The 21370-nt window shown below is 35.7% G+C and overlaps 1 protein-coding gene across 1 annotated transcript; it reads right to left on the reverse strand.

Moving 5' to 3' along the window:
• Window positions 1-3859: 3859 nt before the first annotated feature.
• On the reverse strand, window positions 3860-19748 carry LOC108347997 (N-terminal acetyltransferase B complex catalytic subunit NAA20). The gene is made up of 6 exons (XM_017587490.2): window positions 19513-19748; window positions 19341-19431; window positions 18834-18966; window positions 8109-8178; window positions 4232-4292; window positions 3860-4132 (listed from the first exon to the last, which is right to left on the reverse strand). The coding sequence occupies exons 1-6, from the start codon at window positions 19588-19590 to the stop codon at window positions 4041-4043; spliced, it is 525 nt and encodes a 174-aa protein (XP_017442979.1). The 5' UTR covers window positions 19591-19748; the 3' UTR covers window positions 3860-4040.
• Window positions 19749-21370: the final 1622 nt, after the last annotated feature.

The raw sequence follows: 21370 nt of genomic DNA on the forward strand, positions 1-21370 counted from the left end.
CTAGGTAATAGTTAGGCTTAAATGCTTACTTCGTTCTCTGGTTAAGTTGTGAATTTCTGTTTAGTACCTAGTTTTAAAAATGAAGATATTGGGTTCCTATGTTATGAAAAATGTATGAATAAGGTCTTGTTAGTTAAGTTGACAGCAACAGCGTTAAGTTCATGCTGATGTGGCCATACTTTTTCTCTTCTCTCTTCTACTGTCCAGCTTTTTTTTTCTCTTGTTCAGCTTTTTCTTTGATGATTTGTTAAACTTATTATTTCTACCTGAATCTTATTCATATACTTTTCATAACATAGGGATTCAATGTTTTCATTTTTAAAACCCAATACTAAAGAGAAATTCACCTAATGAGAACGAACCAAACATTTAAACGTAATATAATCTTTTGAAAATATTGAACTGTTTTAAGCTTTGGATTCTGTACAAGTGTGTCTCATACAGTATCGAGTACCGCACCACCAGCAGCCTTTTGCTGCATGTGTGTGCGCGCAGAAGATCCTCGTATGCTCTTTCTCATGTGTCGTCGTCAGAGACAATTTTTAACTGATGCAAGGAACCAAATTCTCACCTACGCTTCCAGTGAGCACATAGCCAAAGTCATGAAGATCACTCACTTTGTGGTCTCTGACAAACCCTAGTCCACCTGCAGGAGAGGGAGGACAAAGGCCACGGAGAGAGAGAGAGAGAGAGAAAGAGTGGCTTATATATTAAAATAAAATGTGTGGAAACTTAATAAACATTTATCTATTCCTACTACTACACTCAAGTCATGACTTATTTTAGTACTACATGAGACGTACATTACAAGAGTTGTGGTTGAAACAAGATAATGAGATTCAGAAATTGACAGATGAGAGATACATCACTATCACGTTGCACTCAGAAGAATATAAATTTATTGCTGAAAAAGCTTTCAGTAATGTTTTAGCATTATATAAAAAATATATTTGAACATTATTTTAATCCAATTGCAATTGTGTTTGAATTTTAAAACTGAGTAATTAAAAGACAATAATATGAGCATCTTAACATCAGGGTACGAATAGAGTCTTTAAATTGCTATCGGTGGAAGGGTTAAAGGAATGATAATAATGCTAATGCTTCCATACCTAAACAATGTTTATTGTAATGTAGTTGTTGTTGCATGAGAGTGTGCGAAAGATAAAATAGGTGAAAAGGTATTCCCATAAAGGTTAGAGATTTTAGAAGAGATAAGTGAGTTGTGAAAGAGAGAAGCCAATGAAGCATGCCAAGATGTAGCACAGAGAGAACTCAGGGCTCCACTTGGTCGTCCATTCTAATCACTCACCTAAAGTGAAATGCCCTCGAAGGTGACAATATTGTGGGCTCAGTATCTTGATATGGCAAGCATATAGTTGTGCACACATCGATGTGAGGTCCCCATAATCCTTGTTCAAGTCTATCCCCAACTCGATCACACATGACACACACAGCAATTTATGGGTGGCATCATGAGGCCTGCATGTGTTTGCCATGGAAAATCAGTTGCCTGTAGAGAGATTGTGAAGAAGACAAGGAGATAGAGGTGGAGGTTTCAACCAGAGAAGAAGAAGAATCCTCAGATTTGACATCATATCAGTATCTAGATGGAAAAGTGGGGGAGTGATAGTGTTTGGAGTGTAACCCATTTTGGTAATGCCCCTCAACCCACACACCGTCACTTTCTTCAATCTTTGGTTTTGGTACAATATATCCCACGATGGACATAAGGCACGTGCCCACCACTACTTTTTTTTGAATGGTCAATTCACCACTACTCAGTTTAACCCTTCATTGTTCTCTCTTTTTAGTTTTTCCCAACACTTTTTTTCTACCTCATCTTTTCATTTATCTTCTCTTCTCCAACTCCTTTCTAGCCTGTTTATATGTTGTGTGAGCAGGAAACATACAGGCGGTAGTGACCCATCTTTGTCTATTGTTGGGTTCTCTCACTAGCTGGTCCAGCAATATCAGGCACCTTTTACTTAACCAATCTGAGGTACCTTGGTCCACCAACATCTGTGAATAGGAGGATACAGACATAAGGAAATTTTGGAGTTTTTTTTAATCCCTTTTGGATTCTTAAGCCATGAGATGAGTTAAAAGAAAAAGATGTCTACACTTCTACCTAAGAAGAACACGAAAAGGAGGGGGATTTTAGTGGACCACATAACCGATGAATTGTTTGATCCACTGAAGACTCATGCGAAACAAAACTTGTCTTCAGATGTAATTTAGACCACAGCTCCAACAGTACCACTACCTAGAGTATGAGCCCAATAATGTCTTTGAAGGAGGAAATCCCTATCTCATCCACCCATCTGAAAAAAAAGTTATTTTCTTGGATGAATAATACTTTGATCTTAAAAGATGAAAAATCTGGAAGGCATGACGCATCCAATTTGTTTATTATCAAGAGGCTGTGTATGATGGAACGGCTCAAATGTGTCCGGTCGATCGAACAAAGTAAAAGTGGACTCCACCAGTATGGCACAGTTTCACTGTTCATTGTAATCCTTTCGCATCTGTATAACACAGTTGGACAGGTTATTTGTCAATTGTCAAGAACCGTATGCACAATGAAACGACTAAAAACATGTCTTGTAGGCCTAAAATTGTAGCCTGGGTCACGTACATAGTACAGGGGTACTGTTCATCGTACATGCAATGCAATTGATTGGTCCGCCAATTAATTTCTGAGAAAAAAAGGAGTCACGGAAGATTAAATGAGTCTTTTCTGGGTATACCTTTTTTAATATACAACTTTAGTCGATGCTATTCCGTTGCACCATGTGAAAATCTAAATATCTGCCTTCAAACTCTGTTTTTCTGTTAATGTCAAAGATTGATGGTGCCCAGTATTTACTCGCCAATAACCATAAAAGGATGATGTCCTAGTGTTGCCTGTACCAATCATATGAAGAGCTTCAAGAAATTATTTCAGGCAGCTTAATCATTTTTACGCTTGTGACAATGAACAACGGATCTTGATGCTTCGAATTATCACCTAATCCAAGTAGGCATCTAGTTTTGTATATGGCCCACAAATAGCACTAAAGCCTGAACAGTAAGCCCACGAATGCAACTACTGCAAACGGCCAGGCTAAACAGTTTGACTTCAAATAGATTCATAGTATATATTCCTTTTCAATCGGCTTGTGTATGCAGGGGCATTACATTAGAATATTACCCACAAATGTGCATTTTAGGTCCTGAAATTTCCTGATCATTGTAATGTCACGATAGTCTTTCTAATATTCTTCATCCACTATCAGCAAATGCGTAATCAATATACTAGTCGAGCATAACCCAAGTGATAAGGATGTGATGGATCAAGATAAAGTATAGGTCATGGATCAATTCTATTTCAAACCAAGAATAAATGAGTGAGACTATCCAGTAGTGTCAACAGCAAAAGCAGACGTCGTAGATCATTTTCTTTCTAAATATGGATTGGATTCCGACTCTGCCAAAAGGACCCTTGAGGCAGGTACAGATGGAAAAACCAGAAAGCCACGAAGTCAAAAAATTCTAGAGAGAAGAACAGATGAAATTAGTCTCATTGATTTGATAATTTTAATCTAATGAAATTACATGTGCACGTGTTATTTAACTATAACATAAAGGATAATACGAGATTTCATTAAAAAAGAGAGTAAATGCAGCACCAACCAAAACTACCAAAGACTGATGACGTATAGGCCTACGAATCTTATTCGTGTTATAAGCTGGATTATCTTTCAGGATAGTTTTATAGTTTACTAAGCTTTCCAAGTTCCAATATTATTATGATCAATTCCTTTGAAGTTGACAAACTATCAAAGTAGAAACAGGGATTACTTCTAACATGTCAAAATTTTAGTAGAGCAAGATTAACTTTTAATAGATTACATCCCACTACCTCAATCTTGAAATATGTAACTGGTTATGAAGTCGGATGATTAAACAAATGTAAATCAATTAGCATAAATACTAAACCTATATAATTTACTTTAAGACACAATAAGCTCATGCAATACAGCTGCATGAAAGCACATTTAGTCATACTCTAACTCATCAGGAGTCACTGGCCGTTTAAGAGGGATAATGGACTTCTTTTCAACATCACGAGACAAAGCCTTCCTCATATCTAAAAACAAAGCATAAAATGATAATGGATACATAACAGCATGTGTTTTGTTAAAACAGAGTAGAAGCAAAAATAGAAACCAAGAACTTAAAAGCATACCTAAACCATCTTCTTCACCAGAATAGTACCGTAGCACCCGTCGATAAATCACATAGCCAAGCTATGATGTCAACCAGGAAAGTAGGTAGTTAGTAACTCTAATCTTAGACTGAAGAAATCCTACTGTAAGAAATAAACCCTATTCCAACATATGGGATGGCAATCCCCTGTCCCAAGATATAAACAAGACATCATATTTCTAATCTATTGATATAATTAATCAATATATCTCCTATAATGATATATATCACCCACTTTAGCATCACTTATATTAGGTCTATGCATGACACGTAGTATGATCTACAAGAGGTGAAAAGTGAAAACTTCAAGAGGCAAAACCAATCTTTCTTATGGAGATAGGATTACTTCGAAACTCAGCCTTAACCCCCTACGTTTTAATCTAGCTTTGGATGCCCGGGTCATTCAAAATATAATCCCTAATTGCATACCTTTTGTGGATGACACAATTTTGTTTTTTAATCTAATCTTGGACATTCAAAAGACTATCCCTAAATGCATGCTTTATGTAGATGATGTAGTTTTGATTGAGAAATCAAAAGGTCTTAATTTAAGTAGGATCATACATGACCTCCATTGTATCACCGTCAAAGATGGATCCCAGACTAGAATTTCAATAGGTATGTTGATATACTTGAAGAGGTGCTAAAGAAATATCTCAAGTTATCGCAGAGTCATTTGGTGGTGATGAAGGAAGTTTGGCGATGGTGGAAAAGTGACTATATATGTCGTCATTAGGATAAAATAGTTGTGTAATATGGAGTACATTCAAAGAAAGACGCCAAATTCCACAAAAACACATTTGAATTGATCGGGGAGAAAGTTTATCACATCCAAGTGTAAGGTTATGTAAAAACATGTAGGGAATGCATAAAAAAATAGAGTGGGTTGCCAAATCATTAAGTACGAATGATGGCATTCAATAATGAAATAAGGACAACATCTCCCCCAAAAGTGACAAGGGAAGATGACTAAAGAAGTGTTCGAGTAGTTTAATAAGATATTTGGTTTTGCATTCAACCACTCAATTTTGTTGAGAAATACGAGGAAAAAATTTGATGAAGGATATCACTAGATTCCATGATTTTCTGGATATACCATGAAAATCATGTATGGATACACCAAATTGTGCTTATATTTCTTATAAAAAAATTTGAAATGTAGAAAACACTTCCTATTGATTCTTCATTAAGCAAATCCAAAGACATCTATAATAATCATCAATAAAGGTAACAAAATATTCAAAACCATAAGGGGTGGCAATACAAGAAGGATCCCAAATATCAAAGTAAACTAAAGAAAAAGAAGATGAAGCTCATTTATGAAGACTATCAACAAAATAAAAATGAATATATTTTCTAACACGATTCAAAGTAGACAAACATTTGCAACTTAACACCATCTTTTGCAATTTTGTCAACCCAAGATGTCCTAATTATGCATGAATCATCATTGACGGATTATCAATGCACATACGAATGGTGATGGAGAGAGATAGTATCATGGGATTGGGTCAATCAGGTAATAACTATTAAATTAAATGGAGAATTATGAATATAAAAATCAGAGACAACAAGGGATGCGGGAGGTTAGGTAGTACTAATGTCACAAGCTTGTGTTTGTGAACCATTGGCAACAGTTATAAAAGGAAAATTGATGACAATAGTAAAGGAAGAGAAAAGAGAACGATTACTATACGGGATTAGTTGCACTAGAGTCAATGACCCAAGGACCAATGAGAGGAGATTGACATAGACAAACAGATGAATTACTAGTGCCATTGAAGCAGTGTTACCATTCGATTGGCATGTTGCCCACAATTAGATAGATTTTTAAATGTTGTCGAAGATAGATCAATCGATAGTGCAGGAGCAACAAGTAACTCAACAATATATGTTTGAGTAATATTGTGTGAACGAGAGGGTTTCCAATGGAACTTCCAACACATGTCAATTGTATATATCCTAGGCGGTGGCAATGTTCACATTCTCGACATCTTTTAGAATTACCTTTGTGAGAGTGTTCATAATTATTACTATGTGATGCAAAGGAACTGTTCTCCTCTATAGACAAAGTATGTGTTAGGTTCCTTTATTTTATTCACGAGCAGACAGAACACACTCTTCTCACAATAATAATTGAAACAGCAAAAGATGAAAGTATGTGTATGTACATTATTGAATCTGTAATGTATATCAAGAAGAAAATACAAGTAAATGTTTCCCAAGGAAGCCTCCCTTCCTCCACTGGCCAAGAGGTCCAGTCTAAACCAAAACAAAATATTTGATACCCTCCTCAGCCAACTCAGCCTTTATTTATACTCTCTCTTCCCCTAACAAACTAACAAATGTTCCCGCTATTTAATTCCCTAACATTAACTCTCTACCGTTCGGTATTATCACTTTATACCGTTCGGCCCTTCGCTCCTTCCTCCCTTGCAGCAACCGTTCAGTATTAATATATATACTGTTCGGCCCTTATTCCCTACCGTTCGGCCCTTACTTCCCTCCTCTTTTATTCCTCCTCTCATATACCTTTAGCTTCCTAACAGTATGTCTCTCCGTGTTTATTTTGTGAGAAACACATAGGAGCACAAATAATGCGGAAGTCATAGTAAGGTTTAATGGCAATCCTAAAATCTGATCACAGGGTAGCAACATATTCTTGTGACAAGCCATATAAGTCCAAGGTCATAAAGATCGTAATGTGGTTCTCAAGTTCCTTCTTCATATCTGCAGATGGTGGAGCTCACTAAAATCATGTAAGGCAACATGAATCCGCCCAAGAAAAGTAGACATATGACCCTCAAAATTTCGTGGGGCAAGAAGTGTCAAGAGATCTTGGCACACATCATATAGATGCCATGTGTTATTTGTACTTGTACAAAGGGCACGAACCTCACTCCAAATTGATGCACACGTCTCAAGACAAAAACTGCGCTTGAGTGAGGTATGAAGAGTGGATTTAATAACTCTAGAGTTGGGTATCAATTTTTATCCATTGTTCTCAATTTTTTGTAGGAATGGATTCAACAGTGATAATGAGATGGGATTTGTAAATTAAAACAGTCTGGTTAGGAAAGAAGGACAAACTTGTTCTAGAGGTTGATATAGTGTTGGAAGACATTCTTTTTCCTGAAAGTTGGAAAGAAAAAGAAAATAAGCTGAGAGGGAATAGTAGATCGGATCGGACCACCAAACGAGGATGAGTGGCACGCGTTGATGATTGATAGATTGGCATGGTGCAACCCCAAGCTTCTTGTATGTGGCGCCAAGTTAGTGAATGCAGACCTAGGAGAAAGGTTTGCATAAAGGAATCCACTAGAGATACGAGGTCTACTAGGTCAACGCAATTTTGAAAAAGGTTGTAGATATACCATGTTAAACTTTAAAAAAGAGAAAAACATTGTGTTGAAATTGTATTTTTGAGACAACACAAATGAATTATTTACAGTAAATATGAGGAGATTTAATATGCTCTAATAACAAAGATATGATATGGGAATACATAAAAATGTTTCTGATTATACATATATAAATCTGAATATTCTTGATTATATAGGAGATAGGTTCCTTAATTTTATAATTATAACTAAATAAAAGCTTAGTGTGCAATCATTTATTCCCTTATTTCAATTGTTTTATTTGTTAAAAGAAAAAAATAATATAGTGAGAGAGAAATAAGTGCATTAGGAACCATCCTACCAGCACATAAAACAAGTAAACAAGGAGTATAAAAGTAACAGCCAGAGAGATCTCCCTATCCTTCTATATATCTAAGAAACCACTTTAAAACAATTAAACACATAAGAAAGAAAGTGAGGGTCTAAGTTGTAAAACTAAATTCGCATAACCATTACCTTATCATACATCTTGATGGCTGGCGCATTTGATGCTCTCACAAAGAGATCAACAAAGTAAGCCTTGTCACTGCAAAATTCACATTCCTATTTAATACAAGGCAAGACATCCACACAAACATAATGTCATTAAGGATATTTCCAATACAATAGTCATAGCCAGGGTCTTAGGTTTAAGACTTAGATCTTATAAGAAATCTCCTTTGGGGCATGTAGAGGTGGCATGTAAAGGGTGTTAAATAAGATCTTGGGTCTTAGGACTAAAAATATTTTTCAATCTGAACAAAATGCAATAAATTAATCTTTAACTTGTAAAAAATTGAAGTGTAAATAAAAAATTATAAAAATGTGGATCTTATAAGAACCTTGCTTTAGAGCAAAATTTGCACAAAGGGCTTAGAATGACGTGGCAATGTAGGACCCAATTAAGTAAAACAAAACCTAGGTAAGGCCTCATGCATTGGAGATGGCCTAGTCTACTAAAACTAGTATCGCATCCATGAGTCTTATTACCCAGAGAGCAACCCCCACACACCAAAAACTACCCAATCACTGCTCCATTTTATCTTTTATAAAATATACAAATAAAAATAACTTATCAGTAAAGTCAAAACTATTCACGCAATGGGCAAAAAGAAAGTCACAATGATAGAGAAGTGGGAATTTTAGGATTTGAACTAAGAAATTTGCGATTTTAGCACTCAGAAAATATATAAATATAATCCTTATTGAATATGCAAATAAAAATAACTTATCCAGTCCAGTCAAAACTATAGATGTAATGGGCAAAAGAAAAGTCATATCTGAATTCATTACATATTGTATTTACACGGGGAATAAATACAGGTGCAATTTTCTAAGTGCGTGAATTTTAAAAATACAAGAAACTAAGCTTAAATGCAGTTATTTCCAATAGATTTACTACCAACAATCCCCCGAGTTGGAGCACATAGTTGAATGTTCCAAGCTCGGAACAAGTATATTGAATTTGAGATCCCCTTAAAGATTTTTGTCAACACAGATGCAGGTTGATCACTTGAAATAACAGGTTCAGTAATCATTTCTTGTCAGAACCTTTCCTCGAAAAGGAATATCAATTTCTATATCTGTCCTTTCATGAAACATAGGAAGCAATATGAACGACTGTTTGATTATCACATACTGATTTCTCAGCTAGATGTCACAAAAGTTAAATCCTTGAAGGAGTTAATCCAAAACAAAATCACAGGTTCTTGTAGATTGGATATATTGACTAACTAGTCCAACTGAAAATAAATTTGAGGTCTTTGAAACAGATGAACTTTTCAACCAATACCTTGATATCTCTCAAGATTTAAATAAGGCTAACCATGACCAGGTAACAATTTGTGATTTGCATCCATGGGAGTATCAATAGGTCTATTATCTAACATACCTCTACTCTAAGTATGTCTAATGTTTACATCTTTTCGGGAAACAGTGATTCCATCCCTTGATTGAGTCACTTTACTACGAAAAAAGTATTTTAAAATTTTGAAGATCTTTGGTTGTACTAGTGCTTTATCAGTTAAGAATTTTTTTATTCTGTCATAACATGCAATGACTATGTCATCAATATAAACAATAAAGTAAATGCAGTTGAAAGCTTAGGAGAAAATCAGTCGGTTCAAGTTACTCTGATGATGCACATATTTTATATATATTTGAGACTAAAATAGGTAGAAAACAATGAATAGGGTACAGCATAGACCTCTCTAGATACAGCAAAGATAAGCTTTATAAAAGCTGTCACAATAGATAATAAACAACTATCTTATTACTCCCCTCGAGCTGAAACATATATATCATTTGCATCAAGCTTGGAACAAATAAATTGAATTTAGGGTCCTCTCAAGGACTTCGTTAAAATATCTACACATTAATCACTAGAGTTAATGAGTTTAGTACAAATCTCCTTATATAAGAACTTCTCTTGAACAAAATAACAGTTCATATTTGTATGTTTTGTTCTCTCATGAAACACCTTGGAGGCAACATGGCTGCCTTATTATCACAATATAGTTTCGTTTGCTGAGTTTCACAAAATTTTACTCTTGAATGAGTTGTTTAATCCACACAAGTTCAAAAATAACTACGGCCATAATTCCATATATAGCTTTTGAGACCGAGCAACAACATTTTTCTTACTTACTCTTCCAAGAAATCGAATTTCCAATAATGGATACATAGTATCCAGCAGTAGAGTGTTTGTGATAGAATCCCGCCCAATTATCCAAAGATTTGATGGTCTCCCTTATCCTCGCAAAACAATCCTGATTTGGGAGCCTTTTTGATATATTTAAGAATGTGTATAACATTCCAATGGTAATAACGAGGGTCCTGTATAAATTGACTAACACCTCCAATAGCAAAGGAAAGAGCAGGTCTTGTGATTGTGAGTTAAATGAGTTTCCCCAGTAATCTTCTATGTCTCTCAAGATTTTGATTGACTTTTCCCAAATGAGTTTTCTGTTTTGACTTCAATGGAACATGGAGATGTCTAATAATCAAGATGTCCATTGAGGGAATTTCATAACCAGTTAGGAGTTGGTCAAATCTATCAAGTCTCTTTGTCAATCCTTCCAGAGTTAATAGAATCAGCACCTCACACAATATATCAAGTTTTTCTCTCATTCTTTCCAATGAATCATTCGTCCAAGAACATTCTTAACTCTTCAGGTGCAACATCAGCTTCAACAACAAACAAAATCATAATCAGGCCATCCATTGAAGGAATTTCATGACCAGTTAGGAGTTGGTCACAATCTATCAAGTTTCTTTCTTATTCCTTCCAAAGTTCATAGAATCAGAACCATGAACAATTTATAAATATTCTTTCTCATTCCTTCCAGTGAATCATCATCCAAGAATATTATTAACCCTTCCACCGCAGCTTGAGCTTTAACAAGAGAAACCATATCATGACTACCTTGTTTGAGAGAAGCTAACTTTTCAGCAACATCATACAAGCACTGAATGTCACTTGCATAGATGTTTTGAACCTTCTTCGAAAAAAAAATTTTGAAGGTTACTCGAGTTCCCAAAAAGAGAATAACTTCCAATTACCACTGCACTCAAAACACCTACAGTTTATAAATCATAACTCGTTTCCATCCCAACAAACATTTTTTGAACTGTGATAGAAGATATGAATGAGAAGTATGGAGGAGACATACAATGATGGCGTAAAAACTTTCATAGATAGGATGGAATGAGGATTTACGGTGGATCAAATACCTTTTCTAAGAGCATGTGGAGAATCAAAATTTGGATGAGGAAGTTCCGTGGCAGGTTGGTTGAATAGGACATGACCACTTGATTCTTCATGTAATGTTAGACCAACAACTCATTCTCAACAGTAGTACTATAGGTGGTTGGATGACTAAGTTTGAACATTGGTTGGAGAAACATAATGAAACTTTTCATGAATAGATGATACCTATACAAGGGACAATACTGGACCTGACTATGGAAAGGGAGCTGTTAGGTTTCTAGATAGAGGAAAACAGGAAAACCACTGCAAACACCTAAACTCACTGAATAGATCTCGTATTATTCATTCTAGGCAACAAGTACAGCATGAATGCATCCAAGGGACAATGTTCCCTTCACGCAGGATGGCAATGATCCTGTCAATAATTCTCCAAACATCCAAAAAGCGTCCCTGCATACGAAGACCCCCAACTATATATAGAAAGTCTCAATCTACCTAACAACTACTTTTTAATATGTTTCCTCCTAACATACACATTACATATCCCATCATGATACGCTGTTGTAGAAACAACCTTGTCCTCAAGGTTGAAGTCTAGAAACTAGTTCTTAATTGTTGCCACAACTTCCCACATGGCTGCCTCAAGGCTTCCTTTCTGCCCTTGGATTAACACTTGCTACAAGACTTGATCACCCATCAATAGATTCATCAGCTTTGGTGGCCTTCTTCCCATCACGTCTACCAAACAGCTTGGTAGGTAGAAGCAGGTACTTCACTTTTGCAGGATCGTCATGATAGACCTGAAGATTAGTAAGAATCCCTGCAATTGCACCAACATCCATGAGAAGTTTCTTCCTCAAAGTAACTTATGGTTAAGAAGGATTATCTCCATATGTTAAAATGGAATCCAGGTCTACAAAGAATATTTCTCAAAACAACTTGAAAATCCTCTGATGTTAAAACCTCTAAATCAGAATACTCAAACCCTGGACCGCAATTCCATATTTCCACTACAAGAAATTTTGCGTCAGCTTCTAACGTATCAGACACCTTCATGATACCCTCTGTTGATAGAAATATGAGATGTAAAAAACGGTATTATGTAGCACTGTCATTTTGAAGAATTTTAATTCCTTTTCCCAATTGAGTTTTGTTCTAATTATAAAAAATTAAATTGACAGAACTAATATTGTTCTTTCTATAACTTGAATATTTAGAGAGAAAGAGATTAAAACAAAACCTCTATTATTTCTTCTTATTTCCTAATACATCACTAATCATACTTATACAAACATAATCAACAGTGAAAGTAGGAACAGTGAAAACAAAGGAAAAACATAGAAGACTCCTAAAGAGTCTATATCTAAAACATATTACATTTCAACACTCCCCCTCAAGCTGGAGCATATAAATCATATGCACCAAGCTTGGAACATATGAATTGAATTCTAGGCCCCCTTAGAGATTTGGTCAGAATGTCTCCAAGTTGTTCATTAGAATTGACAAATTCAGTAACTAGTTCCTTGGATAATAACTTCTCCCTAATAAAATGACAGTCAATTTCTATGTGTTTCGTTCTCTCATGAAACACAGGATTGGAAGAAATGTGAAGAGCTGCTTGATTGTCACAGTACAGTTTCATTTGCTCATTTTCACAAAATTTCAATTCTTGAAGAAGTTGTCTAATCCACACAAGTTCGCATGTAGTTAGAGCCATAGATCGGTATTCAGCTTCAGCACTAGATCGGGCAACAACATTTTGTTTCTTACTTTTCCAAGATACAAGGTTCCCACCGAGTAAAACACAATATCCTGTAGTCGATCTTCGATCAATTGGACTACCAGCCCAATCTGCATCACAATATCCTTCGATTCGAGTGTTTCCCTTGTTCTCATACAATAGTCCCTGTCCTGGGCTTCCTTTTATGTATCTGAGAATGCGAAGCACTGCATTCCAATGATCAACATGTGGATTTTGCATAAATTGACTCACAATTCCAACTGAATAAGAAAGATCGGGTCTTGTTATGGTGAGATAGATGAGTTTTCCAACTAGCCTTCTATATCTCTCTGGGTCTGAGAAGAGTTCACCCTGATCTCTCATTAACTTTTGATTTGGATCCATAGGACTATCAATGGGCTTGCAATTTGTTAGACCTGTTTCTTCTAAAATGTCAAGAGCATATTTCCTTTGTGAAATGATGACACCATCTTTTGACTGTGCCACTTCAATACCAAGAAAATATTTTAGACGACCCAGATCTTTAGTTTGAAAGTGGTTGAACAGATGATTCTTTAACTGAGTAATTCTGGATATGTCATTTCCTGTAATAACAATATCATCAACATACACCATGAGATAAACACATTTGTCAGGAGAAGAGTGACCATAAAACACTGAATGATCTGCCTCACATCGTTTCAATCCAAACCTTTGCACTACCTGACTAAATTTACCAAACCAAGCTCGAGGTGATTGCTTCAAGCCATAGAGAGAACGACGTAACTTACAAACCAAGCCAGACTCCCCCTGAGCAATAAATCCAGGAGGTTGCTCCATGTATATTTCCTCTTCCAGATCACCATGAAGAAAGGCATTTTTAATGTCTAACTGATAAAGAGGCCATTGACGAATAGCAGCCATAGCAAGCAAAATACGAACTGTACTGGTTTTAGCCACAGGAGAGAAAGTATCACTATAGTCAAGGCCATAAACTTGAGTATAGCCCTTAGCTACTAGCCGAGCTTTAAGACGATCAATTTTACCAGTAGGACCAACTTTAATAGTATATATCCATCTACAACCAACAGCCTTCTTATCAGGAGGAAGAGGGACAAGATCCCAAGTGCTATTGTGTTCAAGAGCCATCATTTCATCAACCATGGCTTGTCGCCAACCAGAATGACCAAATGCCTCATGAATATTATTAGGAACTTTAGTGGAAGATAACGAGGAAACAAAAGAGAAATATGAAGGAGACAATTGATGATAACTCACAAAATTATAAATAGGATATGGATTACGAGTAGACCGAATACCTTTCCGAAGGGCAATGGGCCAGTTATCATCTGAATCAGTAGAAGGTGAAGAGGATGAAGGATCCATGGTATGGTGATCTGATGGAGGAGGAACTGAGTCTCGAGGATCTTCAGTGTTTGGAGTTGAAGATTGTGTCCGACGCTGATATGTGATAAGAGGTGGAGGAACAATGTCATTTGGATTTTGAGTTTGAGGTACAGAATCAGGAATAACTAAAGGATCAAATGTTGGCAAAGGAAACATTTGTTGAACATAAGAACGATCCTCCATGGAGGAAGAAAAAAATGGTTTATCCTCAAAGAATGTGACATCTGCTGACATATAATATCTCCCGGTGGAGGGAGAATAACATTTATACCCTTTCTGAAGACGAGAGTATCCTAAGAAAACACACTTGATAGCTTTTGCTGAGAGTTTATCAAGACCTGGAGAGACATTATGAACAAAACACGTACACCCAAATACTCGTGGGGAAACATGATACAAAGTGTCATTGGGAAAAATGACAGAGTGAGGAATTTTATTGTTAAGAGAGGAAGAAGGCATCCTATTGATAAGAAAACAGGCAATAAGGACTGCATCGCCCCAATGATGTACAGGAACATTAGTATTCAACATCAAGGAACGTGCAGTTTCAATGAGATGTCTATTCTTTCTCTCTGCAATGCCATTTTGTTGTGGAGTATGAGGACATGTTGACTGGTGTAAAATTCCTTGGGAAGATAAGAGAGAAGAAAATGCTGCAGAGAAATATTCCTTAGCATTATCACTTCGAAGAATTTTAATTGTCTTCCCAAATTGGTTCTTAATTTCATTAAGAAAAGACTTAAAAATAGACAAAAGTTCAGATCTCTCTTTCATTAAATAAACCCAAGTACACCGAGAGAATTCATCAATGAAAGTTACAAAATAATTAAAACCAAATGATGTAACACGACTAGGTCCCCAAATGTCTGAGTGAATAATTGAAAAAGGAGAATTACAATGTGTCTCAGATCTTTTAGGATAGGAAGATCTAACATGTTTTCCTAATTGACAAGACTCACAATCTAAGACTTGAATATTTCTGAGACTTGGAACCATCATCTTCAACTTGAGCAAACTTGGATGGCCTAAACGATCATGCAAAAGTTTTGGGGATGAAGAAGTAAAGCAGGAAACTGAAGAACAAGATTTTAAGAAATAAAGTCCTTGAGACTCATGTCCTTCTCCAATCAGACGACCTGTCCCATGTTCCTGTATAACAAAGGAATTAGCAGTAAAGGTTATGGAACAATTTAAGGAACGAGTCAGCTGACTCAAGGAGATTAAATTGTATGGACAATGGGGAACATATAAAACTGAATTTAAATTTAGTGAAGGAGATAAGGAAACTTTGCCAATTCCTTGAGATGTCACTTTCGATCCATCGGCAACAGTAATAAGATGGGGAATTTTTGGAGAAGACATAGAAGAAAATGAAGAAATGTTACCAGAGATATGGTCAGAGGCACCGGAGTCAAGAATCCATGGATTATGACCTTCCACAGATTTAGATAGATTGGTTGTAGGCACACTGGTCATGGCAGAAGATTGACCAGGATTAAATGATTTTCCAGACTTGTATCTGAGAAATTCTTCATATTCTTCATTTGAAATTCTGGATTCTAGATCACCAGCTTTAGAAACATGAGCAACTTTGTCTGGATATCCATGTAAAATATAACATTTGTCCCGAGTATGACCTATTTTGTTGCAATATGTGCATTGAGGACGTATACTACGACCACCACGTCCTCGGTTGCTTCTGCTTCCTCCTCTCCCTTGTGGCACTCCTCTTCCTTGGAGTATTGTCATGGCTGATGTTTCAATAACCTCAATTGGATTCTCATTTTTCACTGATGTAGGTACTCGAAGAAGTCGAGTAACTAAGCCATCCATTGATGGGATTTGATCACCAGCTAAAATCTGATCACGTACATGATCATAATCTGAGTGTAAACTTCTCAGAATTAGGACCATGTAAAACTTGTCAAGCTTCTTATTGATCCCTTCTAATGAATCAGCTATAAAGAAGTTCTTTAATTCTTCTACAGCAGCCCTAGCCTTTGCTATATGAGAAACCATGTCATGATTGACTTGCTTTAGAGATGCTGCTCTTTGAGTTGCATCAAAGAGACGTTGTACATCATTAGCAAATATGTCTTGTGCCCTTTTCCAAAAGGATGAACAAGTCTTATAGGGTCTTAATATATCTAGAACTTCTTGCTCAACTGACTGCCACAAAATTGCACATAACTGAAAATCCAATTTTTGCCATTGGGATTTTTCGTCGTCTTGAATCATAGAAATGTCTTGTTCAAGATGATCATGGTGTCCTTGACCAAGAAACCACAATTCCACAGCAGAAGACCATGATAAATAATTTCTCCAATTGAGCTTTGCAGAAGTGATGATCGGAGTAGCAGATAGAGAGGAATTAATTCCAATAGAAGATGCCATGACAGATCTGTAAGAAGAATCTGGAGTCCAGAATCAGAAATGAGATCTGGAAACAGTAAAAGATAAGAGCCAACTTGAGGGGGAAACCCTAGGTATCAATTACAGCCCCTGAAACAGTAAAATAAGAGCCAAAAGAAGCTCTGGAAAGTCAGACGAACAGGACGACAGTGGTCCGATGATCGTCCGGCAAGGATAAGGCGGCGCGTGAACAGTACGCGCTTGACGTCTGACGGAGGAAGGAGGCGCGTGGCGGCGCGTGCAGCGGAAACAGGGAAAGCGACCACCAGGGATGGGTCGCGCTCGAGCAGGCGCACAAAACCCCTAACTTCGCCTGAGAAAATGAGTCACCGGCGACGGCGGCGGCGGCAGCGGCGGCGGCAGCGGCGGCGGCGGCGGCGGCGGCGGGGCGGCGGCGGGGCGGCGGGGCGGCGGGGCGGCGGCGGATATCGGTAGTCAGACAGAGAGCCCCGGTGGTTGGCTCTGATGCCAACTTGAATATTTAGAGAGAAAGAGATTAAAACAAAACCTCTATTATTTCTTCTTATTTCCTAATACATCACTAATCATACTTATACAAACATAATCAACAGTGAAAGTAGGAACAGTGAAAACAAAGGAAAAACATAGAAGACTCCTAAAGAGTCTATATCTAAAACATATTACATTTCAACACTATAAAATCACCCAGATGCATTAAGAGAATTTATGAATAAAACTGGCAATGTTTGAGGTCAAGATACATGACTTGGTCCCCATATGTCTGGATGAAAAGTACAGAAAGCAGAATCGTGTCTGCTTTCAATTTGTTTTTGGAAAAGTTAACATGCTTGCCCATTTGGCATAAGTCAGTTTTAGGGGAGGGGATTCAAGACCTGGAACAAGTTTTTTTATATTTGAAAATTTTGGATAAACAAAACATGCTTGAAAATGCTTTGGTGATGCAGCAGCAGCACATGACACGGAAGGAGTTAATCGAAGATAGTAAAGGGCATGGGATTCATATTCTATGTCAATCATCCAACTCATACCATGTCCTCTTATAACAAAGAAATCAATATCCAATATTGCTAAATTTAGAAAGTGTGTTAATTAACTAAGAGGGATTAGATTAAAAGGATAGTGGGATATGAACAAAACAGATCTCAAACTTAATAGGGAAGAGGGAGCCACATGACAAATTCCTTAGGAAGCAACCTTATTGAAATGATGACATTTTGGAGAGCATGTGTAGGAGAATAATATGATTAGGGGCACTTGAATCAATTCTCCGTGGACTTTGACTATCATCAAAGTACTGTCAAAAGACAACTAAGACTGCTTAGGAGCCTTTAATTGAAGATATTTTTTTATACTCTTTCGCAAAATTTTGCTCAGGTTTTTAGACTTAGAGATGTTTAGTTCCTTCTCTCTAGGATATCATAAAGAAAGGGAGAAACACATAACTTGAGTGTGGCAAATTACAACCACTTCTTCCACCTAGCCCTCCATTTCTTGTGATTTCCACAACCTCAATCCCGAGAGGAGACAACATTGCATAAGACTCAACTAACTATTGAATTACCACCTCTTTTAAGTGATAAGTAGAAATTTGATTATTTGGAAGGACTAAAGTTTGTGAAATGTTGGCATATTTTATATATTTTACATTATTATTAGATACATTTATAAGCACATACACGGACTTCTGAATTGAATATATGTTATATTAACAAGAACAAATACCCAAGCAACTTCCTAAGTATATGAATCCAAAAAAATACATGAACCTAAGCTATAAATGCAGCTATTTCCAGTAGATTTCTTGCAGTTTCAACAAGGGCAAGAAAAAGATTACGCATCATGTATTACAGAGTACACACAATTTACCAGAAAACAACCAGGAAAAGAAAATTCAAATAAGATCGTGCAAAGAGGACGAGGAAAGTTCCAGAAACTTGAATATTAAAAGAAATCAAACATATGCATGGCTTACATATTGTCACTAATGTCTTCCAGCAGATTCATAAGTTTTTTGGCTAACTGCTGCCTGCGATACTCTGGAGCAACTGTTACTGCAGTTACATGACCATGCCAAGACTCTCCTTGCCCCTCTACTTTACCCATAACTACATAAGTAATACTAGCATTAGCATTCCATTGTCATGCGACTCGATCCATAATTAGGTACATTATTCAGACTAGTAAAGCAGACATAAACTATATTGAATTAGCGTGTGCAAGCAACAGAAGGCATATCTGAACTGTCATTATCGTGTTTTAGAACAACTGCAAAATGTGACTACACTGTCATTATCGAACCCATGCTAGTGCTTAAACCATCATTCTTGCCACCAATAAGCTAGTGAGAGCAACATTCATCACTCTGTGTCACTTTCATGCTTCAATTTTGTAAGATATTTCATTGTGAAAATGAAATCAACCTAGGTGGCTATTGCATATAGTGATTCAGGTGAGTGAGAAAGCAAAGGCAAAGACTCACTGTAACCCATGATTTGATTTCCAGGACCTTCAGCAACATGAAAATAGTCTGGCCATCTTGCAAGATAGGTCATGTAGAAGGACATGTTGAACTGAAACCAAAAAAACAATTAACCAAGGCACCAACAAATTCAGTATCCTATTGAATGGAAATGGACCGAAGAAACGCTTACGGTTTCCGTTAGATGGTCAAGATTGACGGAGGCATAGCGAAGAAGATCGTTGCAGCAGAATCTGCGTATCGTCGTCATCTTCGGAAACCCTGGCTAGAGGCTGATTGAGGAGTATCAGGTAAGTTACAAGGGAGATTACCAATGACAAAAATGTCGGGTGTGTTCAGTGAGAGGGAAAGGATAGATTTGAGAGCAAAGTCTGTTTTTTTAGGGATTTGAGAACGAAAGAGAATGAATTTGAAAATAAAATCTGTTAAAGTTTATATGGAATTGGATTGATATTTGTTTTAATAAATAAAAAATAAATATTATCAATAAAATGATATTTATAAATAAAATACTTTTTGGTAAAAATAATTTTAAATAGTAGAATAAAAAATTTAAAAGAATATTTTTTAGGAAATTATTATTTTTTCTTTAAATATTATCTTTTTAAGAATATAATTTAACCATATAAGTGGTATAATTGTTATTATTATTTATTACTAGTTAAAACATATGAGTAACTTTTTCATGTGAATGTATTACAAGTTACCTTTTCACATTAAATAAAATACTTTTAATTTCAAATTGATTACAACATGATTACATTTAGCATCAAAGTTGAAATTATAAAAAAAATAGAAAACTAGAAAGAATGAAAGAATATTGTGTGAAATTCTTTCAAATAAGAGTACATCAACTGTGATAAGAAAAATCATTTATCATGCAAATAAGTTATATGCATTGTTTCCAAACCCTTGTAAACTAATATGATTTAATTCTCTTTTGTCTCGTGAACAGAAAATTAAGTTGAAACGACACACTATTAATCAATAAATCATATTTTAAATAGGCGCAAACAACTATTAAATTTAAACTTAGAAATATAAATTGAAAATATAATGATATTCTTTGTATAATTATATAAGTTATATATCATTAATATAATATTAAATGAAGTTTATACCTTTAAATATCTTGTGTGGTTGAAAATCTTCGTATTAAAAACTCTTTCTTATTTTAAATTCTATAAAATTATATAAATAATTTATATTTTAAAATTATGAATAGAATATCGAAAATTATAATTTAAGTACGATAAGTCAACATTTTATCGATCCTAAACAACAAATAAATAATATCACCAAAGATAACACATGGTGAAAATTTTGAAAAAACTTCCTTACCTTCATAGTAAGAGAGACTAAAAGTGATGTCATCGTGATAAGTAGAGTTATCAATATTGATTAAAATCCATAAGTTAACTCGGTGGGTTAAAAAAAATTATAAATTTTACTACGGATAAAAAATGGACTTGGTCTATTAAAAAACCAGTTCACTCGGGTTGAATTTGTAGTGAGACAGGTTGGTTCACCAACTAGGACATAAAAAAATATGATGAATTAAATAAGTCTTTTATTTATTAAGTTGAGGCAAGAGAGAGAGAGAGAAATCTAAGAACACATGTTCCCTAAAATAAACATAAATTATTTAAATAACAAATAAACATTGGGGTAAGCTCATTATTCGCAAATGTATATAAATCATTTTTTAGAGTTCCATTGAAGCTAACTTGAACACATATTACCAAATAAACATACATATTGTAGCACGATATTATTATTAGTCATGCATATACATGATTTACCAAACATTCCAAATAATAACAAGTAATTACTTAAATCAATGTCATCTTATTTTTTATGAATTTATCCCATATCCATGTTGTGGATGGTAAAGAAAAGTGTGATCAAGATTCAATAGAATCATCTAACATAGTTTTACAAAGTGGAAATAGGGTTGAGAAAACGTAAAATGCAGGTATATGGATTGGCCCCGTCCCTTTGTAGGCCTGCATGGCCTATGAGTTATGCAG

The sequence above is a fragment of the Vigna angularis genome, chromosome 2 (genome assembly GCF_016808095.1).
Source record: "Vigna angularis cultivar LongXiaoDou No.4 chromosome 2, ASM1680809v1, whole genome shotgun sequence".
In the NCBI taxonomy this organism is placed as follows: domain Eukaryota; kingdom Viridiplantae; phylum Streptophyta; class Magnoliopsida; order Fabales; family Fabaceae; genus Vigna; species Vigna angularis.